Raw genomic sequence first — 24,732 nt, 5'->3', positions numbered from 1 at the left:
TATAACAGTACATTTTAATAAAGCACCACCTTTGTAGAAGTCATGGACTGTCTCATCCAAGTTTGTGCTCTTGCCAGCTACATAGTGACACAACCTCTTTAAACTGGCTTTTTTCTGTGGAAAGGTTAGATGTATCAATCATTTGGCAGATCTGAATTTTAACAAGGTATAGGAATTATTTTTCAGTTTTTGTTTCCAAACATTGTGCAATCTGTTACTCAGACTGTGGCTTGCTGTCAGGATCTAAGAGAGCTGATGCTAAGATATTAATGCCTTTTATTTATCATTGTAGGAAATACTGCCACCTCTGCTTCTATATCCAGTCCTAAGAATGGATTTTCTGGAGATCAAAACACTCGTATCAATCTTGTGCAGGTACATTTTTGTTATGTTAGCCAGAGTGCGCTCCTAAAGAAATTGGAAGATTGTTTTGGAAATTTTATGAACGGCACATCTTTCAAAAGTGGTGCATATAAATGTCTGTTGCATAATAACCTATGATAAGTATTTACCTGTAACTGATGATAAACCTGTTCCCACTAAGTGCAGCAGCTGGGGCTGGGTGGTAGCATAGACCACAGAGGAGACAGAGCATAGGGTCCAAAGAGCCACCTGATCTCCATCAAAGGACCCTGCAAGGGGTGATGGTTTTTGCTGCTAACGACTCCCACGTTGTGGCCCATGGACCTAAACGGGCAGCGGGCAGTGAGTACAGCTATACAGGGATGGGTTTCTTGCAGCACTGCAGTGTTAATAACAAGTAGGGAAGTAATAATAACAAGTCTCTTGAAACACTGGGATTCTCCCCAGAGGACAAGTGTAGACATGCAAGTGAAGAGAGACTGGATGCAGGCTGGAGAACTCAGATATTCACACAGGTGCAGGTAGCAAGGTGCTGGCTGGAACTCATAGGAAACACACAGATATTGGTTGGAGGTGGCAGGCTGAAATACACAGTGAGGGTCATTCACTAAGAAGAAGGCACTGCACCAGTTCATACATTAATCGGTGCGCTGGAAAAGGCATCAATCGAACGTACGAACCGGTGCACATTGAAGCGCAAATAGCGATAATAAATACCTGCATATTTACTGTAAACTGCAACTGGCGCTAGGGTAACTGCGGGTTTCTCATTGATAATAGCACACACCCAATACAATTGGTTAATTTCATCTCATTGGATGTGTCTTGTTAGCTAATTAGTAGGTGTTCTCAGTTAATTAACCCTTTTGATGCTAATCTCATTCCTATCACTTCTAATATAGCTTTGAAATGTGTTTTTTTCTTTTTTTACCCAAATCTTTCAATACATTACAAAGAACAGAGAAGTGTTTCTAAACCCAATAAATTAATATTTTCAGATCTTGATCTTTAAAAGGTAACCATACACTGCAATCAGTTAGATCTTAAATAAATTAGATTTAGTGCAAGAGCCTGTTTGATTTCCTATAATTTGAATGAATTGTTCAAGTGCGTCTTCCTATTACCTATTTTGCCTAAATATTGAGTTGTACAGAGATTGACCAATCAGATTGCATAGTGCATGACCATTTTAAGTGCCAACTTTGGAATGTAGATGTGCCATGACCCACTTGTATTTTCCAAACAATATTTCTTGGGCATTATACAAAGTACATGAGAAACGACCTTTTTCAAGACATGCTAGAGTAATCAGGAATCTTCAAACCACAGCTCCCCAGCTGTTGCGGAACTACACATCCCATGAGGCATTATGAAACTCTGACATTCACAGACATGACTAGGCATGATGGGAATTGTAGTTCCTGAACAACTGGACGGCCGTAGTTTGAAGACCCCTGTGCTAGACCATTATTATGCCTCCAGAATTGGGAGTGTGGCATATACCCAACTTCTCTCTGCTGATGGACACAAGAACCTACATCTATAGATATATCCATATATACACACACACACTGAAGCAAGAAGAAATATACATTGGCCTGGAAGTGAATCCTTACACAGGAAGTAGGTGTGTGTTTTGAGGCCAAATCATTTAGACATACACAAATGACCAACACAAACACCACCCCAGTAAAAATAGATAAAAAATTATCCTAATTTGCAAATAAGGATCATCTCTTCCTCAGGGACAGTGAGCGGGGCATGGTGGTAGGAAGAAATTCACAGCAGGACAAGCAGCTTCCTGGAGGGGCGTGATGTCATTCCATCTAAATGGGCCATTGACATGCATCACAGTTGAACTTAGGAATGTGTCTTTGCAAGAGGGGAGCGCATTTCAAATAGTATTTGAATTATACCGAGACCCTTTTTCCAAGAGAACCCTTTCAGAGAATGTTTGAGTTTCTTCTGCAAGTTTCCTTTCTACCTCTTTCCTGCTACTTCCTAAGTCGTTTGTGTAATAAAGCATTGAAAACGTACTCCAGTGTTGGTGCGTGTGTCGTCCAGGAGTAAACTCAACGGAACCCTAGACCCGGTGCCGGTGAAACAGAGGGAAGCAGAGTGAAGGTAACAGACCCGCTTAAACCAGCAGCTCCGCAGAGAGTTAGTGCTACACGTGGGGGCGTCGTCCGGGATTTGTTGACCGTCAGTTGCTGCAACCCAGTGGAATGTTTTACCGGGAGTTTACAGAGAGAGCTGGACTTTGAAAGAAAATCTTTTCAGGAAGAGGAAAGGTTACACTGCAGGACTTTGCTGCTAAGTGTGTAGACACTGGGCGCCAGAGAAAGGCCCGGGAGTTACGTGACTGAAAGTGGGAGGAGTTACCCTACTTGCTACCACGTGGGACGCGTGTATGTGTTTGGCGCCAGAGGGAAAGAGAGGCCTCGTGATCGTGCTGAGAAGATCAGAGTGTGGCCATGTCTTTTTCGGCATTGCAATCAGTTGTGGGACCCAGAGTGTTCTCTTCAAGCACCGTGATGAATACTGTGCAATCTGGGACTTTGCTTACGGATACTGGAGTTCGATTGAAGCCACAGGGGAGGTTTGTCCTGTATACCTCGGGAGATGTTGAGGGATTGGGCATGACCTGCCATCGATGCGAAGGATTGGCCGTGCATCTTCGTCCATTCGGCCGATGTCCACAGTGTGGAGAATACCTGTTTGTGGTGGAGCAGCCTGCCATGTCGCCCCGTGCCTATCGGATGGATTGGGTGACAGGTATCACTACAGTGGAAGCTACTGTTGCTACAGAGAGGGAGCGACGGGCTGCCACTTTGCCTGTTGCTACTGACAATGTTCCAGAAAAAGACATTGTTGCTGTTGTCTCGCCCGGAGACATTACTTTGGTTCCTGAGTCCACTACGGCTGCTCCTGTGGTGCCTGCTCAGAAGAAGGTGGGCTATGTAAAGGCTTCCCGCGGCCATGGCCGAGGCCTACCCCAGAGGATGCCTGAGCCGGAGCTACCAGAGTCTACGTCCGGAACGGGTAAGCCACTGTTGGGGACTGTAAATAAATATTTGCCAGCTGAAGAATTGAGAGACTTGGAAATAGAATCCATGCCGGATCTTTCCGATGATGATGACTTATTTGAAACCATGTCGCAAGAGCTATTGTGGTCACAAGGTGAAGATGTTGCCTCCACAATGACTTTTTCTGAATGGACTGCCATGAGTTCTGGGAAGATGTCACCCTGTGTGGAAACACACAGTACTGTTGCTGAGACTTTGCCAGAGGCTACTAATTCAATACAGACACCGGCTGGGTCTATGGTGAGAAAGTCACTAAATTCTTGTGTACCGCCCGGTATGGGGAGAGACAGATCTTTGCCAAAACTTGGTCGCTTGAAACGGATGTTAAACAAGCGTGTTGCCGCAGAGTATGGATTGGAGTTTCCCTATGTGCCCCAGGATGTTATGCGGGAGATTGAAGCTAATCTGGAGCTTTGGTACAGTGAAGCTGTTTGGGACTACTTGTCTGTGCCTAAGCCCTTCAGAAAGACTGGATGTTCCGTCCGGATGGATGAACGTTTCAGCGGATGCTTTGTACATTGGAACTTCGGTCGGCACATCTATGCCGATAAAGTGGTAATTTGCAGACCAGGAAAGGATAATGTTGTGTACTTTATTACCACTGTGGATAAAGAAGGGAAATAGTTAACCTTGCCAGATCCTCGGTTTTACTGGTAATTATGGACAATAGAACTTTGAAGTTACCTAGTTAGATAGTGACAGGGTAAAGAGGTCTACGTGGTCAAGATCTATGGATCCTGTGCTGTGTTTAAATCCAAGGACTTCTTGTTTGCTAGCTGTCAGAGAGCTCACCTTGCTGTTCATGGTATTGGCCACCAGAGGGCGTGCCTGTGAGCAAGCCGGCCTATTTAAGTTTGTCAGGCACTCTGTTCAGTGCTGCCTGATCATCAGCTTCCTGTGCCATAGTTCCTGTTTCCTGTCTTGTCTTCCTGTTTACCTGATCTCCTGACGACCCAGATTGCCCTTGGATTCTCCTGTTTGCTGCCTGTACCTGACCTTGGCCTGTTTGACTCCGCTTCTGCCTGCTCCTATTGTACCTTGCTGCCTGTCTGTTGCCGAACCCTGCTTGTGTCCCGATCTGCCTGTCTTGCTCTTGCTCAGCACCTGTCACCAGTGTTACGGACTACTGACCTGTTGTCTGAAGATCATCTCTCATCCTGTACCTGGATCTCTTCAGCAGGCTCTCATACCATTCCGCACTCTCGTGCCTCCTGTCTGCTCTACCAGGGGCCGTGAGTCGGATAAGTAAGGGAGTCTACCCTCTGCCCAAGCGGACTCATCAGTCTGGTAAGTAAAAGTCTGACAGTATCAGGCAGCCATGACTGAGTCTGGGCAGGGGGCCTCCCCCATGGATGAACTATGTAGACACCTGGCAGGACTTACCCAGGCCGTGAAAAGCCTTCAGGAAGGTTACTCAAGATTAGAGGAACAAGTCCAGGCCTTATCTTCCCCTTCCAACCCCCAGGGGGCGTCTTCTGCTGGATTCCAATCTGCACCCTCCGTAGTAATGCTTCCTCCAGAGCCCAGAGTACCCACTCCCGAGAAATTTGCCGGTGAACGCAGCAAGTATCGTGCCTTCCGCAATTCCTGCGAACTCTACTTTGCTCTGCAACCCCGCACGTTTTCACTGGAAGCGACCAAAATAGGCTTTGTTATTTCCCTGCTGACAGGTGAGCCACAAACCTGGGCTCACCGCCTTCTGGAGCAAAAATCTATCTCCCTAGATAGCCTAGACGATTTCTTCAGGGCCATGTCCCAATTATATGAAGATCCCCAACTGACAGCGACTGCTGAAGCTGCACTGCAACAGGGTCGCAGAGCGGCCAAAGATTATGCAGTCGACTTCAGACATTGGAGCGCCGATACGGACTGGAACGACGCTGCCCTGCGTCATCAGTTCAGAATGGGGCTATCTGACCCACTCAAGGACGAGTTGGCTCGAGTGGGGGTACCTCAGTCTCTGAAAGACCTCATCAATCTCTCCATCCAGACTTACCGTCGCCTAAGAGAGCGTCGGTCAGAAAGGTCTACCAGCCACCTTCGTCCCACCTGGATGTTACCCAAGGTTCCCAGTCCGGTCAGTCAGTTTCCTCCGGCTTCATCTGTCTCGACTCCAGAACCCCCTGAACCCATGCAACTCGGTCTGCTCTGGCCTACGCTTACTCCAGAGGAAAAGATGCGCAGACGAACCCACAACCTGTGCCTATACTGCGGTGAATCCGGGCACTACGTGAGAGCCTGCCCCAACAAGATGCGTAAGTGTCGTTCTGCCTCTTCAATGTGTGCATCTGTGTTACCTAAACTTGGTTCTCATCTTGCTCTTCCTTTCACTCTGCAGCTTCCAGGAGGGAGTATTCCAGTGTCAGTAATTATTGATTCCGGACTGGAACGACGCTGCCCTGCGTCATCAGTTCAGAATGGGGCTATCTGACCCACTCAAGGACGAGTTGGCTCGAGTGGGGGTACCTCAGTCTCTGAAAGACCTCATCAATCTCTCCATCCAGACTTACCGTCGCCTAAGAGAGCGTCGGTCAGAAAGGTCTACCAGCCACCTTCGTCCCACCTGGATGTTACCCAAGGTTCCCAGTCCGGTCAGTCAGTTTCCTCCGGCTTCATCTGTCTCGACTCCAGAACCCCCTGAACCCATGCAACTCGGTCTGCTCTGGCCTACGCTTACTCCAGAGGAAAAGATGCGCAGACGAACCCACAACCTGTGCCTATACTGCGGTGAATCCGGGCACTACGTGAGAGCCTGCCCCAACAAGATGCGTAAGTGTCGTTCTGCCTCTTCAATGTGTGCATCTGTGTTACCTAAACTTGGTTCTCATCTTGCTCTTCCTTTCACTCTGCAGCTTCCAGGAGGGAGTATTCCAGTGTCAGTAATTATTGATTCCGGCGCATGCAGCTGTTTTATCAATTTGACCTTTGCTGCCAACCATCGTATTCCGCTTCAACCTAAGGCTCAGGGGCTTGCTGTCCATCTAGCGGATGGATCCATCCTTAGTTCAGGCCCGGTCACTCAAGAGACCGTCCCCTTGCTGGCCACCATGGGTACCCACCATTAGGAGCTTCTGCGTCTGGATGCCATCTCTTCTCCTCTCTTCCCTATTATCCTAGGGATGCCCCTGGCTGCAGGCCCACAATCCCAGTATCAACTGGGCCACAGGAGAAGTGAAATTTCTCTCTGAGTATTGCCAACAGCATTGTTTACAGCAATCTTCTGACATGACCTCCCAACTCCTGTGCTGAACTACGTCAGTCCGTCCCTGAAGCTTATCTGGACTTCCTGGATGTATTTAGTAAAAAAGGAGCAGAAACCTTGCCCCCTCATAGGCCGTATGACTGTCCTATAGAACTGTTACCTGGTACTGAAGTTCCATTTGGGAGAATCTTCCCGTTAACTGAGCAGGAGTTAGACACATTAAAGACTTACATAGATGAAAACTTGGAAAAATGGTTCATTCGTCCTTCTACCTCCCTAGCCGGTGCCGGCATCTTCTTTGTCGAGAAGAAGGACCACTCGTTACGTCCCTGCATCGATTACCGGGAGTTGAATAAGATCACCATTAAGAATCGTTATCCCTTGCCTTTAGTACCTGAACTTTTTCAAAGATTAGGAACCGCAGTCATATTCACGAAACTAGATCTCCGCGGAGCTTATAACTTGATCCGTATCAGAAAAGGGGACGAATGGAAGACGGCCTTCCTTACTCGATTCGGGCACTTCGAGTACCTTGTCATGCCATTTGGATTATGCAACGCTCCCGCAACCTTCCAACATTTCGTCAACGATATTTTCCGTGATTACCTGGATCTGTATGTAATAGTATACCTTGACGACATCTTGATCTTCTCCTCTTCACTAACCGATCACCGTAGACATGTCTGCAATGTCCTAACCCGGCTTAGGCAACACGGCCTCTATGCAAAACTCGAGAAATGCGAGTTTGAACGTCAATGTATTCAGTTCTTGGGCCTAGTCATCTCAGTGGAGGGTATCAGGATGGACCCCCAAAAGGTGTCTGCTATTCTGGATTGGCCCGCTCCGATAGATAAAAAAGGGGTACAACGCTTTATTGGCTTTGCCAATTTTTATCGGAAATTTATTAAAGGTTTTTCTGCAATCATCGCTCCAATCACCGAATTGACCAAACAGGGAACCCGATTTTCTTGGACTGACAAAGCCCAGTTGGCTTTCCAAAGACTCAAAAAGCTATTTACTTCAGCCACCATTTTGAAACACCCTAACCCTGTCCTACCATTTGTCTTGGAGGTCGACACTTCGGAGATCGCAGTGGGAGCGGTGCTCTCTCAACAACAGGGCGCCAAGGCCCTCCTCTATCCAGTAGCGTTCCTTTCACGCAAACTTTCAATTTCGGAAAGAAATTATGATGTGGGGGATCGAGAACTTCTGGCCATCAAGGCGGCTCTGGAGGAATGGCGTTACCTATTGGAGGGTGCTGCACATCCTATTCTGGTCTACACCGACCACAAGAATCTGGAATACCTGAGAACAGCCAAAAGATTAAGACCTCGTCAGGCCAGATGGGCACTTTTTTTCTCACGATTCCAGTTTCACATAACTTACAGGCCCGGTTCCAAGAATATAAAGTCAGATGCTCTTTCCCGCATGTTTTACGATTCAGAGAAGACCGTATCTCCCGATACGATTCTTCCTTCGGGGAACTTCCTGCTCCTCCAAGGGGACCTTGTTTCACGGATAAGACAGGCCTCGGTGGGAATGCTTCCGTACCCCGAAACAGATTGGAGAGAGGGCCTGTTTTGGCGAAGGGACAAGATCGTGGTTCCCGAGAAGCTAAGGGTGACTGTGATGGAACTATGTCATGATCATAAGTTGGCCGGACATTTCGGTGTCCTGAAAACCACTGAGCTGGTACAGCGCACCTTCTGGTGGCCTCAATTAGCCTGTGACTGTAAAAATTTTGTGGATTCATGCAACACTTGTGCTCGGAGTAAGAACACCAGGACAAAGGCCTGGGGATTATTAAAACCCTTACCTGTTCCAGAGAGGCCATGGAAGATGATATCAATAGACTTCATCGTGGAATTGCCCCCCTCCGAGGGTTTCTCTACTATTTTTGTTGTGGTAGACAGGCTGTCGAAGATGGCACATTTCCTCCCCATGAAGGGTACACCTCCGGCTATGGATACGGCAAAGATTTTTGTCAAAGAAGTGGTTAGGTTACATGGAGTCCCAGCAAGCATTGTGTCCGATCGGGGTGTTCAATTCACTTCAAGGTTCTGGAGGGCCCTCTGTGGTTCCCTCGAAATTGAATTGGCCTTTTCATCCGCCTATCATCCCCAGACGAACGGGCAAACTGAGAGAACCAACCAGACCTTGGAGCAATACCTCAGGTGCTTCTCTGCCTTCTCTCAGGATGACTGGGTTTCCTTATTACCCGTTGCAGAATTCTCCTATAACAACTCCTTGCACTCTGCCATCAATCAAACACCATTTTACGCTAATTACGGGTTCCATCCATCTTTTCTACCAATATCAGTACCTGAATGCTCCGTTCCGGCCGTCTCAGAGACTATGAATTTCTTTTCCACCAACAATAAGATCCTATAAGAGACTATGGCCAAATCCCAGGATTACAATAAAAAAATGTTTGATAAGAAGAGGCGTGGAGAATTGATCTTGGAGCCCGGCAACCAAGTGTGGTTGTCCACAACTAACCTGAAAATGTCTTGTCCCTCTAGGAAATTAGGCCCTAAGTTTATGGGTCCGTTCCCAGTGAAGAGGAAAATAAATGATGTGACCTATGAACTTGATTTGCCAGACTCTCTAAAAGTACACCCGGTCTTCCGTGTGACGCTGCTGAAACCTGCTACCTCTAATCCTTTTGCTGGTCGCACTGTCGGCCCACCCAAACCTGTCATAATTGACAACGAAGAGGAATTCGAGGTAGAGGCAATCCTTGACTGTAGGAAAAGGAGGAATGGAATTCAGTATCTTATTAAATGGAAGGGGTATGGTCCGGAGGACAATTCCTGGGAACCAGAAAACAATTTACATGCCCCGGAACTTTTACAGACTTTCAGAAATGTTCATGCCTCCAAGTTGGCCCAGCTGGGCATCCGGAGGCTGCCCTTAGGGAGGGGGCACTGTCAGAGAGCTCACCTTGCTGGTCATGGTATTGGCCACCAGAGGGCGTGCCTGTGAGCAAGCCGGCCTATTTAAGTTTGTCAGGCACTCTGTTCAGTGCTGCCTGATCATCAGCTTCCTGTGCCATAGTTCCTGTTTCCTGTCTTGTCTTCCTGTTTACCTGATCTCCTGACGACCCGGATTGACCTTGGATTCTCCTGTTTGCTGCCTGTACCTGACCTTGGCCTGTTTGACTCCGCTTCTGCCTGCTCCTATTGTACCTTGCTGCCAGTCTGTTGCCGAACCCTGCTTGTGTCCCGATCTGCCTGTCTTGCTCCTGCTCAGCACCTGTTACCAGTGTTACAGACTACTGACCTGTTGTCTGAAGATCATCTCTCATCCTGTACCTGGATCTCTTCAGCAGGCTCTCATACCATTCCGCACTCTCGTGCCTCCTGTCTGCTCTACGAGGGGCCGTGAGTCGGATAAGTAAGGGAGTCTACCCTCTGCCCAAGCGGACTCATCAGTCTGGTAAGTAAAAGTCTGACACTAGCCGGATTTCTTTTATAAAAAAAAAAAGTTTTTATGCAGGGATGGACTCCTAAAGTATATATTTTTCTCTAATGTAGATTGTGGGAAGAGAGTTTCATTTTTTAATGAGACTTTGCGCCTACTGCTGTATAGGATGTATATGTGTGTGTTTAACTATGTTTCCTTTTCAGGGATCATTGGATCATATATAGAGCTGGGAGGCTTTTCAGCTAGTTAGTTAGTGAGGTTGTGTACCATTATACTGTGGTTTTGTTTACAGCTGTGAACATAATGTTTTATAGATATAAGTCTCATAGTGTCTTTAAACTGTCCTTTCTCTCTCTTGCCTATCCAAAGTTATAAGAAACTCAAATGCTTACTCTCAGGCTTGAGAGTTACTGTTACTGTGTCGGGACAGACGTTGGGGACAACGTCTATTGTAGTGGGGGGAGTATGTATCGCTGGTAGATTTACAATCTACCGCATGTTAGGTAAATTTAGTAAATTATGTGTTAGGAAGGTTAAAAGTTCGCCTCTGTTCCAGCTTGGCTGACATTGTGGGTGTTTCCGTGCTGACCGGTGGGTGTCGCTGTTACCACTGGTCAGGATTGGAAAGGCAACGTGTTGAAGCGAATAGATGCTCCTCTCTCCCGGAGGCAGACTCGGTGGAGATGGTCCTCCGAGTTGCATTCTGGGCGAGGGTATTTATGGGACAGACGCCATATTTTGGGGTTTCGTTTTACAGCCACCTGCTGGCCCTCCTGGCCGACAGGTATGCGTTAAGGAGCTACCTCGTGGTCCTCCGATCGGGAGGCCCACGATACAACGGCGCAGGGGTGGGTCCAGAGGCTTGTCTGGAGCCTACCACCGCGGCCGAGGAATGGTCCTGAGCTGTCGGTCCTGTGTGATGAAGCTGGACAACTGAGGAGATCCCAGGGGAGGACCCGTCTTGGAGAGATCACGCGGCGTGCTGGTCTATAGAGGGGCCTGGTGACTCGGTTGGAGGACATATCCAAAAGTAACTATACAGCATAGTGTTGCCGGCTCAGCTTAAAGGTTCAAGCACTGTGACTGACTTTCACTACAGCAGATCTATACATCCTGTGGCAGAGGATTGTACGGATTTTATTACCAAACAAGTCTGTGGCAGAGACTTTGGTTCATGCTGCGTGCTGGCTGCTAGACCGGTGAGAGAGGCCTATCCAGACGAGCAAGGAGTAGTATTTGAATTATACCGAGACCCTTTTTCCAAGAGAACCCTTTCAGAGAATGTTTGAGTTTCTTCTGCAAGTTTCCTTTCTACCTCTTTCCTGCTACTTCCTAAGTCGTTTGTTTAATAAAGCATTGAAAACGTACTCCAGTGTTGGTGCGTGTGTCGTCCAGGAGTAAACTCAAAGGAACCCTAGACCCGGTGCCGGTGAAACAGAGGGAAGCAGAGTGAAGGTAACAGACCCGTTTAAACCAGCAGCTCCGCAGAGTTAGTGCTACAAAAGGAAAACTAAATGAAATCCTTTCTTATTTTTGCTTGGGGATTTGGGGATAGAGTGCAGAGGGGTTAGAATTCTTGTTAGTTTTTGGGGATGTCTGCACCGCTGATAGGGTGAAGACACCTCCCAAATTTTTCCAGTTTCTCCTTCAAATTTATTCACTTCCCGTCACATAGCTAAACAGGAAGTGAGGGACTTTGGGGTTTATTTACTAAAGGCAAATCCACTTTGCACTACAAGTGCACTTGGAAGTGCAGTTGCTAGAGATCTGAGGGGGACATGCAAGGGAAATAAAAAAAACAGCATTTGGGGTGTATACAACAAAGTGCTAGAGTGCACTTTGCTTAATGGAGACACTAGTTAGATTGACGTGTGTGTCCCCAAGGAAAGACATTGGTAGGGCTTTACCCTCACTTCCTGTTTGGTTATGTGACAGGAAGTGAAGCTAATTTTAGGAAAAGGGACACAAAGCCGAACCTAAAAAGACAAGCAGGGGGTTCTAACACTCACTTGGTTTCCCTCAAATGTCCATAATTATAATAGGATTGTCTTAAGCTAGATTTTATTTAGCTGAGTGCTCTAAAGCTGTGGTTCTCAACTCTGTCCTCAAGTACTCCCAACAGGACAGGTTTTCAGACCTTCTTTTATCTTGCACAGGTGCTTTAAATAAGAGTCAATGGCTTGGTATTTTGGCCCAGCTACTGTATTTTAGCTAAGATTAATTACCAAACATGGCCTCTTGGAGGTACTTGAGGACTGAGGTTGTGAACCACTGCTCTAATGTAGCTTTATTTTGGACAAATCACACTTTTTTTGCATGACATTCAGCCTATTTAAGCTGCAGCTGGGAAATCTAATCCAGGCAAATTGTTTATGAGGCAGTGTAAAATGCAATACTTGGATTGAGCATGCATCTGCAAAAGAAATACAAAACAACTAAAACACATAAACCAGACAATTTTTGATTAAAATTTTATTGGTCAAAAAAAACAGGACTTGGAAAAAAACTAGGAAAGGAAAAACACATGTATGTTAATTTGAGATACTAACAGAATATGGTTTGGAGGTCAGACAATTTTACATAGGAAATTAACAGGAGTTAAAAGGACTGCTCCCACAAGCGGACATCTATTGAGGATTTAAACATTTATTAGTCACAACATCTTGAGGAAGATTTAGCAAAATAATTCAGCACAGACAATTAAATCAAAGTGAAACAAACAACCCACATTGACAAAATCAAAAATATATCAGGGAAAAATCCCCCCTCCCAAAAAACAAAAACATACAAAACAAAGTAAAATATACTTCCTCTAAAACACATCTGTTTTGCAAATACATAACAAACAAAATACAAACAGAAAATACATGTGCTACAAACTATAGAAGGATGCCCAAATGTACTCTCTTGACACACACACACACTAAACCAAAGTCCCTGAGCATGCCCAGAACAAACACCCCAAATTCAGCTATCACAAAATAAGCCACGCCCTGTCCAAAATTAAGCACATCATCCAGCATGCTACAAAATTACAGATGGGACAAACGCCCCCCCCCCCCCGGTCTAGGGGGGCAAACTAAGAGCCTAACATGGGTAAAAGTTATACAACAATTACCATTGCAGTCTATGGGAATTGACCTGTTAATTTTGCTAGTCCCCACTTGGCTCGCTTAAATTCTACTTATTGGCCTTAAAATGGGTATGTGGCCCTCCCAAACACTAACAAACCCCTAGCCAAACACACAGCAAGGCAGCCCATGAAAACAGGGGTGGATGCTTGGCGGCAGGAGGGGCTCGGGCACTCCAAAAGTCAACCACCTTGTTCCCTTATTCAGGGGGACAAGGGCCTCTTCCACACAACCCTAGGCTGGGGTTGTGGGGGGCTGCAGACAGGGGGCTTTACGGGATATGGAAAGCCCCTTTAAACTAGTGGTACAAGGTGCTTTATGGTTAGTATTGAGCTGAACCCAACATGCCCCAAAGGCAGACAGCTATGTAGCGTGCATATGGCCTTCTATGGTTCAGGAGGGGGTTGGGCGATCACTCTTCTCGCCCCTTTCCTAGCTGGCCCTGTTGTATGCTCTGGAAAAGGATGTGGTTTGGATTGTTGAGGGCAGCTCACAGCCTTTTGAGAATGGAGTGGAGTTCCCCTTTAAAAGCAAAAGCTAGCCCAAGGAAATCATATGCATTAGAGGGGGGGAGACAAAAGCATTGGAGAATGGAGTGTGGAGTTCCCCTTTGTGACAAACCTAGCCAGGAGAGAGACTTTTGGAGGGGAATGAATGCTAGCCTCTTGCCGATCGATCGTGGGCCCTGGCATTTGGGGGAATGGTGCTCTTTGTGAGCTGTAGGCCTGGGGACCCTTGAGGTGGTATTACTGTGGATTCGGGTCCTGGTCCCCCAGGACACATAGACTCTGGGGACCCTGGATTTGCCATATTAGAAATAGTGGCTGATTCATAATGCTGAGACAAATACTGTTAGGAGATGCTGATGTCAATTCCAGCCACCTGTCTGTTTGTTGCCTGCTAGAATGTCTATTGTAAATAAGTCTCTAGTATGGGATCTAAGAGTCATTAGATCCCCATTGTTGTTTGTGTTAATTAACTCTGCTATTGTGATAATGTTGATTGGGTTTTCTGAGCTACAAGGTGTATGTTCAGAGTAATATGAGCAGGAGGTATACACCTCCTCTTTTACTGTATAAAAGAGCCTGTATTTTTCAATAAAAGAGATCCCTGTTTGAACTTACATACAGCCTGCCTGGTGTTTGTTCTGAGCTACACAACTGGATTAGAATGGCACATAGCTGTAGTTCTCGTCCCGGAGCATCGGATGACCGAACCATCAGATGTTGCGATCTGCAATCTTATTCTATAGCAGCAGAGGAGTGCTGGGAGAGTGGAACAGAGCGAGCAAGGGGCTCGTTACATTGGTTGGCAGCGTTGGGATTTGCTCTCCAGTTACTGGGGTACTCCAAACCAGCCTGCAGGAGAGCCACGCTGAAAGACTTACTTGAGAGCCATGGAGGGAATAGTGGGATCGCGCTTCCTTGCCGTGAACACATCCAAACCATCACCTGGATCCAAGGTCCAGATAGCAGGAGAGGAGAGGTACAGATACCAGCCACCATGGAAGAGGAATTCAGAAGGAGGTTGCGAGAGATGCAGATACAGCAGACAGGACCAGTATCAGAGCAGGTCCTGCTAGGATGGTTTGATTCTATCCGCTGCAAACTCTGGAAGGAAGCGCTAACCCGTGAGCAGTGAAACCAGGGAAAAGTTCTCCCCTCCATCCATGTAAGGTACTGGTCGCAGTATAAAGTGCGAATGCTGTTATTGGGGGAACAGCCAAACCAGGAGTGGAATGCCGAGTTAAGCAGGCTGATCCGGGCAGAAATGTGGTTGGACGAGAGCTACAGAGCCCTCCGGTGGTATGTAGCCCAAGTGTGCCCGTGGACAGCGGATGAAAGCCCCACAGAAGGCTTTGACTACGATGGCCTGGGATTGTTATACTGGAGGCTGTCCGGGGACCCTGACTTTGGGAGTGATCAGGAGTGGCGTTTGGAGGAAATAATGGAGCACAGAGAGCGAAGACTGAATGTCTCAGAAGTGCACTGGGCACAGGAAGATTTCGAGTTTCTGGCCGTTCAGGAATGGGAGCTTGAGATTGCCTACAGACAGCTGTTAGACTCTGCTCAGCAGCAGGGTGGGGCTCCCTTTGCCTGGGACTATCAGGAAATACCAGTTGACAACTCTGAAATCCTGGCTGAAGAGTTGACAATGTGGCAGAGTAACAGTGTGCTTTGCCAACCTGCCCCCGCAGCTATGGAGGCGGAGGTCTTATGGCGGATGCAGCAAGTGCTGACTGACCTTGATGAACCTGTTTCTGCATTGGATGATTTTGGATGGAGGAATGTGCCTGTCCAGCAGAATGCCAGAGAATCGGCAATGGAAAATCTGGAGATCGCTATCCCCAAAGCTGAAGTGCTGACAACGGGGCAGAGCTCTGCTAACCTCTGCCCAGCACTGATAGCATCTTCTGGGTTCCAGGGACAGGAGATGGTGAACCTTTATCCCCAGACACCAGTTGCAGAGACAGGGGATTTGATAGACTTTTCTGCTGAGGAAGAACAACCTGGTGAGCCTCCAGCAGAAGAAGAGCTGTTATTAGGGCCAAACTTCACTGTGCTCTGCCCAGCACCAACAAAAGTATCTGTGAAGTTACAGAAAACTTCACCCGCTGAAGCGCTGGCAACCGGACAGAGGGTCCAAGATCTCTGCCCTACACCTGTGGCGGTTCCTGAAGCTCAGGGTGAGAAGGAGGTGGTCACTTCCCAGCAGCAGATCAGGATACAGGGGGAGAAGGGAGAGGAGGTGTTCGTCGTCCCTCCCCAACAGTTGGCCAGGGTGGAAGTAGTGGTCTTTCCTCCCCAGCAAAGATCCGTGCACCTGGGAGACAGTACCACAGACATATCGTCCCAAAATCCAGATGAGGGAATGGAAAAGGAAGCAGCCGGCTCACCTCCCCAATGGCAGCTACACTGTTTGGGAGTGGAGGAAGCCAGCCTCCTGCCACAACGGTTAGCTGGAGCGGAGGATGCAGAGTCCCCAGCAGAAGTGCTGGCAACAGGGCAGAGTGCTATTAACCTCTGCCCAGCACCGGCAACAACTACAGAGTTCCAGGGAGGCGGGGCAGTCGGCCTCCCTCCCCAACAGTTAGCCGGAGCAGATGGTGTGGGGTTTCCAGCAGAAGGGCTGGCAACAGGGCCGAGTACTGCTGGACTCTGCCCTCAACTAACAGAGGATGGATTTCCTGTGAAGGTGGATGGGACTTCAGTCTCCACCTGTATACCCCAGGGATGCTGGGCTGTCGGCCCAGATCCCCAACAGCATGACGGAGTGAGCCCAGACACCCTGTCTTCTCTCCAGTGGCAGAAAGGACTCCAGGGAGAAGGGCCAGTCCAGGCCTCTCCCCAGTGGCAGATATGTTCTCTGAGAGAGGCAGAGGTTGGCTGGGTGAGTAATGCTTTGTTTGGAACAATTTGTTTGGGGTACTGTGTGGGTACAGGCATTAGAGGACTGGAACTACTGACTAACTTCGGAGTCAACCCGTCTGGGGTCTCCTCCTGTGTTAGTCTCCTGCCAAAAGGGGAGAAATGTGACAGACCTAGCCGGGAGAGAGACTTTTGGAGGGGACTGAATGCTAGCCTCTTGCCGATTGATCGCGGGCCCTGGCATTTGGGGGAACGGTGCTCTTTGTGAGCTGTAGGCCTGGGGACCCTTGAGGTGGTATTACTGTGGATTCGGGTCCTGGTCCCCCAGGACACACAGACTCTGGGGACCCTGGATTTGCCATATTAGAAATAGTGGCTGATTCATAATGCTGGGACAAATACTGTTAGGAGATGCTGATGTCAATTCCAGCCACCTGTCTGTTTGCTAGAACGTGTATTGTAAATAAGTCTCTAGTATGGGATCTAAGAGTCATTAGATCCCCATTGTTGTTTGTGTTAATTAACTCTGCTATTGCGATAATGTTGATTGGGTTTCTGAGCTACAAGACGGCCAGTCTGGCCTAAAGGTCATGTCTGAGTCATCTAGGCTGTCTAAAGGGATTAGTTAATTAGCCCGTGTTAATTAGGCTTCTGGTCACAGGTGTATGTTCAGAGTAATATGAGCAGGAGGTATACACCTCCTCTTTTACTGTATAAAAGAGCCTGTATTTTTCAATAAAAGAGATCCCTGTTTGAACTTACATACAGCCTGCCTGGTGTTTGTTCTGAGCTACACAACTGGATTAGAACGGCACATAGCTGTAGTTCTAGTCCCGGAGCATCGGATGACCGAACCATCAGATTTTGCGATCTGCAATCTGATTCTATAGCAGCAGAGGAGTGTCGGGAGAGTGGAACTGAGCAAGCAAGGGGCTTGTTACACCCTTTAAAAGCAAAAGCTAGCCCATGGAAATCCAAGGGATTAGAGGGGGGAGACAAAAGCATCGTAGAATGGAGTTTGGAGTTCCCCTTTAAAAGCAACAGGTAGCCCATGGGAATCCAAAGGATTAGAGGGGGGCGACAAGAGCATTGTAGAATGGAGCGTGGATTTCCCCTTTAAAAGCAAAAGTTAGCCCATGGAAATCCAAGAGATTAGAGGGGCAGATGAAAGCATTGTAGAATGGAGTTTGTAGTGCCCCTTTAAAAGCAACAGGTAGCCCATGGGAATCCAAGGGATTAGAGGGGGCATTGTAGAATGGAGTGTGGAGTTCCCCTTTAAAAGCCCAAGGAAATCACATGCATTAGAGGGGGGAGGGTAAATGCCCTTTTAGGAGGAGCTAGAGGAGCGAGAGTCTTTTTTACATAATTTTAACAAGGTGCATGTCACATGTTGGCAACATATCATGCTAACATGACCTGTGTGCAAATTTCCTTAAAAAAATACATAAAGGTGAACCAGCGTAAAAAAAAAAAAAAAAAAAAAAGACAAGTTTAGAAGTGCACCCGTTCAACACACGCAATTGCATGTACATTGCTTAAAATTTACTAAGATTTAGGCCGTGTAGTGAACAAACGCATTTGAACGAGCGCAAGAGCCGATTGCGCTTGCGCACTGCTTATACTGATCTCCCACAGTTCTAAATGTACTTGCGGGCACAACAGGCTTTCTCTGAAAAAGTTACCTTCTCATTCTATTTTGGGCATATTTGTTACTTGAGCAGTTGTTACTAAACTTCATCACATCACGCCATAATATTGGCAGCTCCATCTTCTGTTAATTTTGAATTGAAGATGCCGTGCGCCATGTCCATAGTGGCGCACAGATTGCAGTCTCCCGTGTGTCGAGATTGCTATAGTAAATGGGGGATTCGCGCTCTGTTCCCAGTGCACCGTTTCGTAAATATCAAAATGTGCGTTGCACCTCGCTGTGTGCCCCTACTGATGTGGCACGGCTTTCGTAAATCAGCCCCAATGTGTTTATGCAAGGCTGATACAACATAAAAGCTCTAGCAGCAAGGATAATTTTGGAAACAACAGCTCTTGTAGTTCCACATGCAAATTCAATACACACAAGATACGCTCTATATTAAATAATAATAAACCAATTGATAATGTATCAGTACATAAAGTGTAACATACCTACATATAAAATGAAGTTAGAATAGTGTAAAAATACATATAAAGTTCACTAGTGATCTTCAGGGCAAAGTCAATCCAAAAATCATGTGCAAATAAAATAAGAAAATTCCTCCATGTAGTACAATCTTGCTACAACAAATACAGGTAAGCCCCTTTTTTTCTCTGTTGCTTGAAATTTCACTCTGTGACTCCTCTACCCAAAGGGGAAACACGCAACACACTCCAGCCCCCCTCAGGGGGCTACTCACCAGGATTGGAAGAACACTTAATAAGTAAAAATAGCTGAGTGCTTGCCCTGTACTAAAGGATACACTATTCAGGGATATAGAAAATCCTGCACACCGCACCGTCAGTCCTGTGTGTGTGCGCACAACGGTATACAATAGTAGCCCCATCCAACGCATGTCATCATTGGCTGACTTTTTCAAGAACGGTCTAGTTGTTTTAAATATCATTTTGAAATAAATACAAAAGTGATCATTCAGTTTTGGTTAGCAGCCCCCTGAGATGGGCTTGAGTGTGTGGAGTGTTTCTCCCTTGGATGGAGTTGTCATATAGTAAAATTGTAAGCAAAAAAAGAAAAAAAAAGGGTTTGAAATTACCTGGATTTATATGCTGGCAAGAGTGCATTATATGGAGAACTTTGTTTATTTGATTTGTACATGATTTTTGGATGAACTTTGCACTAAAGCTTACTGGTACACTTTATATGTATTTTTTTTTTGTTTACTATAACTTTGCACTTTTTTATATATATGTGTTACACTTTATGTTTTGATAAGTTATCAATCGGATTATTATTTATCAATTGGTTTGTTATTATTTATTAATATAGAGTGTTGTATATTTTTAATTTTATATACTGTATATACAGCTGCTGCACAGATACGGCTTAAGTGGTAAGAAGAGCACAGATGTTTACTGGAATTATCATATTCAATACATAGAAAACTCAAATTTGTGCATAGCTTTCTAAACTCTAGGTAGATTTGCTTCTGAGTGTGAACAGACACATGAAGATAATGCAGCAGACTATAAACTGATCCTAGTTGCTAGAAACCGTGTTACTGCAAACAGTTTTCAGTCTGTAATGCAGCCCCATGCTCATTCTAAGTGCTGTGAAAACAGACTATGGGGGAGATTTACTAAAACTGGAGCACTCAGAATCTGGTGCAGCTGTGCATGGTAGCCAATCAGCTTCTAACTTCAGCTTGTTCAATTAGGCTTTGACAATACAACCTGGAAACTGATTGGTTTCTATGCAGAGCTGCACCAGATATTGCACTCTCCAGTTTTAGTAAATCTCCCCCTATGTGTTTTTGGGGGCACAGTAAACTTTACAGACGATAAAGGTGTTTAAAAGGCTTTTGATATATGGCCACTTGCTGATTCAGCATAATTCACAGATAGAACTCTCCAATAGTATACAAAATTTGAATCCAGCACAATTTTTTTTTCTTTCAAAGTACAGTACAGAGGGTGTTTTTTTCCCGTGTTTTTTTTGAAGTGTAAGATGATGAGAACTTTCTAAACATTGAGTTTTTGTAGAAACAGAGGAGAAAGAGATCTTACGCTGTACATAAATAAAAAAAAGATATTTAGTTCTGCAATACCACAAAATGTTAATAGATACTAGAGTATTAGCAGTATAATACAGTGGCAATAGCAAGGAACACATAATAGTTGGGGCACAAAAGTCGGAAAAAAAGAAAACTCTCTCTGACTCACTGCAGCTTCAATTTCAATTTCAGTACAGGAAAGGAGCCTGTATAACTGTGCAAGACTGAAGGGTAGGCTGGAGTTTAGCTTTAAGCAACCCTTTTTAATGCTATATTTTATAGTCAGTGTGTCTTAAAGAAAACTTTTTTTTTTCAGTGAGGGTTAACAGGGGTTGGGGACCATTAGTTTACACTCAGTAACATTAAATGCATAGGATGTTTGTTAAATTAGAGTGAACATGTCTACAAGAGTGTTAGGTGCACTTTGTATTCATGTTCACAACATGGTCCCTCTATCCCCACTTCCTGGAAACCAGTACAGTTATCTTGCTTTTTATTATATGCTAAGTTGGGATATAGTTTGCCTGAGTCTGGTTTCCACATTATATTTTCTTTGCCAATTCCAATTCCCTTCTCCTCATTCCAGGGCTATCATGGACTTCCTCCTTGATCCATTGCTGGAGGTCCTCTTCAGGGCAAAACAACATTGCCCAGCCTGTCATACTGTCATACATATACTTCCCACTAGTAGGTGCATCATCACACAGACTGTGATCACAGTACTCCAAGGCTGAATGTCACTCACATATTATGTGTGCACTGCTCAGTCCTGGAAGAATGTCCACCCCTCCACCACAGCTGGTAGGAGTGGAAGCTGCTGTGACGTTGTATGTATATACAAGATATGTACAGTATATGAGTTTAGCAAGTAAAGAAAAAAACCCTGTTTGGAAGGCGGACATCTGTAACTTGGTTGGAGTTCTACTTTAGCCGTATGAATTCACAGTAAGCCACTCAAATTTCCATGTTCTCTGCAGGGTGAATGGTGACACAAATTGACATTTGTTTATAAATGGCTGTTGTGAGTGTTACAAGGTTGTTTCTGCCCTGAAGCACTCTGCTAAGTTTGACTAAAACGATTACCTCTAGGGACAGCCTCAGACAAATAACTAAAGAAATTAAGAATGCTCACACAAAGTAAGAGTGAAGATTCACTTCACTTATCCAATCATGTGTAGATGAAATGAATAAACAAACATCTGATTTTTCACATGATTGACCGATTAGGCCCCATGCAAACTAAGCGCTTAGCCATAGCGCATGAGACTCCGGTGTTTAGGTGCAGGCGGAGGGCACAGGCGTACCGTCTGGCCCTGATGTAGGTAGCCTATAAAACTCTGAGAGGCTGACTGGTGCGGCTGGACAGGTCTGGATGGGGATAGACTGTGCACCTAGTGTTACTTACAAAGAATGCCTAGAGTGCAAGCAGTATGCATTTCAGGCATCAATCCCTGGTCTCATACGGCCCTACGTGTTAGTACCACCAGGTGCACCATCCAGGTGGACCCCAGAGGTGTAGCTTGAAGCTTGTGGGTCCCAATGCAAAAGTTGACCTGGGCCCCCAACACTACCATCCGCCGCTTCCACCACGCACCACCGCGCAAGGGAATACAAAACCCATTTGACCTAAAAGAAAACTCTTCTAAACAGGCTCTAACAGTTCAGACATTTGTATATAGAAAATGGATTTGTTGATTACCATGGGAAACTGCACTTTTTGGTGTCTTAGTAAATAAGTCTGTTTATGTTTGTATAGAAAATAATGCGTGCACCTTTTCTTTTTTCTCGTTACTACCAGCATCTTGTACAGCTCTTCTGTTAAAGGTGATGGAAAGGAAGGAGAGATTCTTCCCCCAACAATTCAGAAACTAATGAAAGGATACAACAAATACCTGCGCCCTTTCTTTGACAGTGAGTATTGCATGTTGTCCATAGTATGGTGTACAGAGATTTGTTCACAGAATGCAGAGGGATTCCAAAGGTAGGGGTGTTGACCAGTGGTGGAATCTTCTTCTGAATGAAAGCCAACTTTTAGGTGTCCTGCTACTACATTATATTAAACTCACAATCACACCACACACATTTCAGTGTATTCACCCATTTAATAAACTTATTTTCGACTTGCGATCAGATGCATTTATATGCTCTGATATTGTGTGAGAGTGCAACATTGCTGTGGGAGCAGAAAAGTGCTGTCCATGGTCCTAAAATACAAAACTGAACACCTTTTTTCAATTAATAAGAAAATAGTAAAGTTAGCCCAATTTTTTTCTATATTGTGAAAGATAATGTTACGCCGAATAAATTGATACCCAACATGGCGACAAACTTTGGCACTTAAAAACCTCTATAGGTGACGTTTAAAAATGTCTACAGGTTACCAGTTTTAAGTTACAGAGGAGGTCTAGTGCTAGAATTATTGCTCTCGCTCTAACGATTGCAAAGATACCTGACGTGCGTAGATTCAACACCGTTTACATATGTGGGCTTGACTTGCCGCTACCGATGGCTCCGGTAAGCTGCGGAGAGCACCGGGAAGCGGAAGGGAGAGAACCCTCTCCCACCGCTCATAAAAGTGATCTCGCGGTGAATCCGCCACGGAGCCCACTTTTATGTTAAAGCGGACTGCCCGCCGTTTAGGAAAATACCAGGGTTATGGCAGCTATCTGCTGCCATAACAACGGTATTTAGCGTCAAAGTACCAGCATATATATTGACGGCAGGCGGTCGGCAAGTGGCTAAATAAGAGATAACTTACCTCTCCTAGTGTCTGCACTGCCACACGTGGCTGCCCCAGTTGAAGTCTTATTCAGAAGCTGACAATTCCATTAGTGTCAATCTTCTGGTACCCCACAGTGCTCAGTGGTTCCTCCTGTCTTCCAGAACCTAGTAGTGATGGGAGGTTGATGGGAGCTGCTGGCTGTTGCAGGGGAACAAGGAGATTGACACCTGCCGACTTGTCCATTTCTGAAGAAGAAACCACCTGGACATTTTATTTTATTGAATTAAAGTGATGTTTGGCAGCATGAGAGGTGTGGGAGGTAAATATTGTTCTTCTTGGTCCCCACATAGCTCAATGGTTCTTCGTATCATCCTCCATGTCACTACTGAACCTAGTAATGATGGGAAGTTTGACTGGAGGCACCTTTGAGAATTGCAGGTGACCAAGAAAATCAACCCTCCCAGAAGTGTCAGTTTCTAAGCTCACCTGGGGATTTTTTGGGATCAGAGTGTTCTTCAGCAGCATGGGAGATAAAAATTATTTTTCTTCTTTATTGTTAAAGCTTTTCTAGTAATTTTTAGTTTCTACACAGGATCACTTCTTTAGAGGTAAATATATATTTATTGTTATCAAAAAAACAATTGGAAGCATTCAATAGGCAAACAATGGGAAAGTACAGTCAGATTGGGATAGCAATATAAACGCCTTTTCATATCCATAAACAATTGCAGAGATCCCAGAAGAAATATAAGGCAGCACTAAACCATAACAGGTACACTAAAACCAGAAAGCATGTTCGAAATACCAATATGGTTTTGAAGAACAAACAGGTAACCTAAATAGGGCACCATGTTCGATACACCCAATTGTAAGTAAAAAATTATAAGGAACAAACAAAAAATTAAAAAAGAAAGGCTAATAGGCTTGAGGGCCTAAAAAAGCTAAAGATGACAAAGAAAAGGCAGAACAAGAAAGTAGAGAGAAAAGAAATCTATGCAAGAAGATAAAAACTCCAGAGTAGAAGCAAAGGAAAGGGTATGACAGAGGAAATGGAAAAAAACACAAAGGTTGTTGGTGTGGTATGATCAGTTGCTGGGACAGAGAAGTGTCAATTCTTCAACTGCAGGGAATCAAGATTGTTAAGAGGTTTGCGGGAGATTAATAGTCCAAGACAAAGGACTTCAACACATCTGAGGAAGCAAAATGCATTCATACATACCAGAGGATTCTGAATTTGTCAAATATGTCATTTTCTAAGGCTAATATTTCCTCCATTCTCATAATGTCATTAATCGTAGTACTGCAAAAGGGGCACTTCTTTAAACTATCCTGAAGCCTCCTGGACCTGTTCTCATGCCGAAAGGCCCCTTATTAGCCTAATTTCTTTATGTATTGTAAACATTTTGAATTATCAAAAGCTGATACTATATATATATGTTTACTAGAAATGTTGTAGTCTAACAATTGCAAGGCTATGCATTGGAGAGGGCAGAATTGGGAAATCAGAGATATAGGCAAAGTGTAATAAAAGGCAAACATACAAGTGAAATGATATTTCCATCATGGCATTTATACTTCAAGACCTTCTAATGGCAGAAGTCAACTTGAGATGAATGCTCCACTGTTAACTGACTGCACCAGGCTACAGGCAACCCCCATGACTCTCTCAGGTTGAGTGCTGACCATACTGGTCAACAACACTGTTCTAAAAACACTGAGGAAATATACAAAGATAA

The 24,732-nt window shown here is 45.4% G+C and overlaps 1 protein-coding gene across 1 annotated transcript in view; it reads left to right on the top strand.

Moving 5' to 3' along the window:
- The window catches only part of GABRP (gamma-aminobutyric acid type A receptor subunit pi), a 170,034-nt gene that overhangs the window by 29,648 nt on the left and 115,654 nt on the right, over window positions 1–24,732 (top strand). The window contains exons 2-3 of the mRNA XM_073596083.1: window positions 293–375; window positions 22,073–22,185. Of these exons, the coding sequence (XP_073452184.1) occupies window positions 332–375; window positions 22,073–22,185 (157 nt within the window). The 5' untranslated portion in view covers window positions 293–331. The remainder of the gene's footprint in view (window positions 1–292; window positions 376–22,072; window positions 22,186–24,732) is intronic.

Source organism: Aquarana catesbeiana, linkage group LG08 (genome assembly GCF_042186555.1).
Source record: "Aquarana catesbeiana isolate 2022-GZ linkage group LG08, ASM4218655v1, whole genome shotgun sequence".
Classification (NCBI taxonomy): Eukaryota; Metazoa; Chordata; class Amphibia; order Anura; family Ranidae; genus Aquarana; species Aquarana catesbeiana.
The sequence above is the reverse complement of the archived record's forward strand: the minus strand, read 5'-3'. Positions and strand labels throughout refer to the sequence as shown.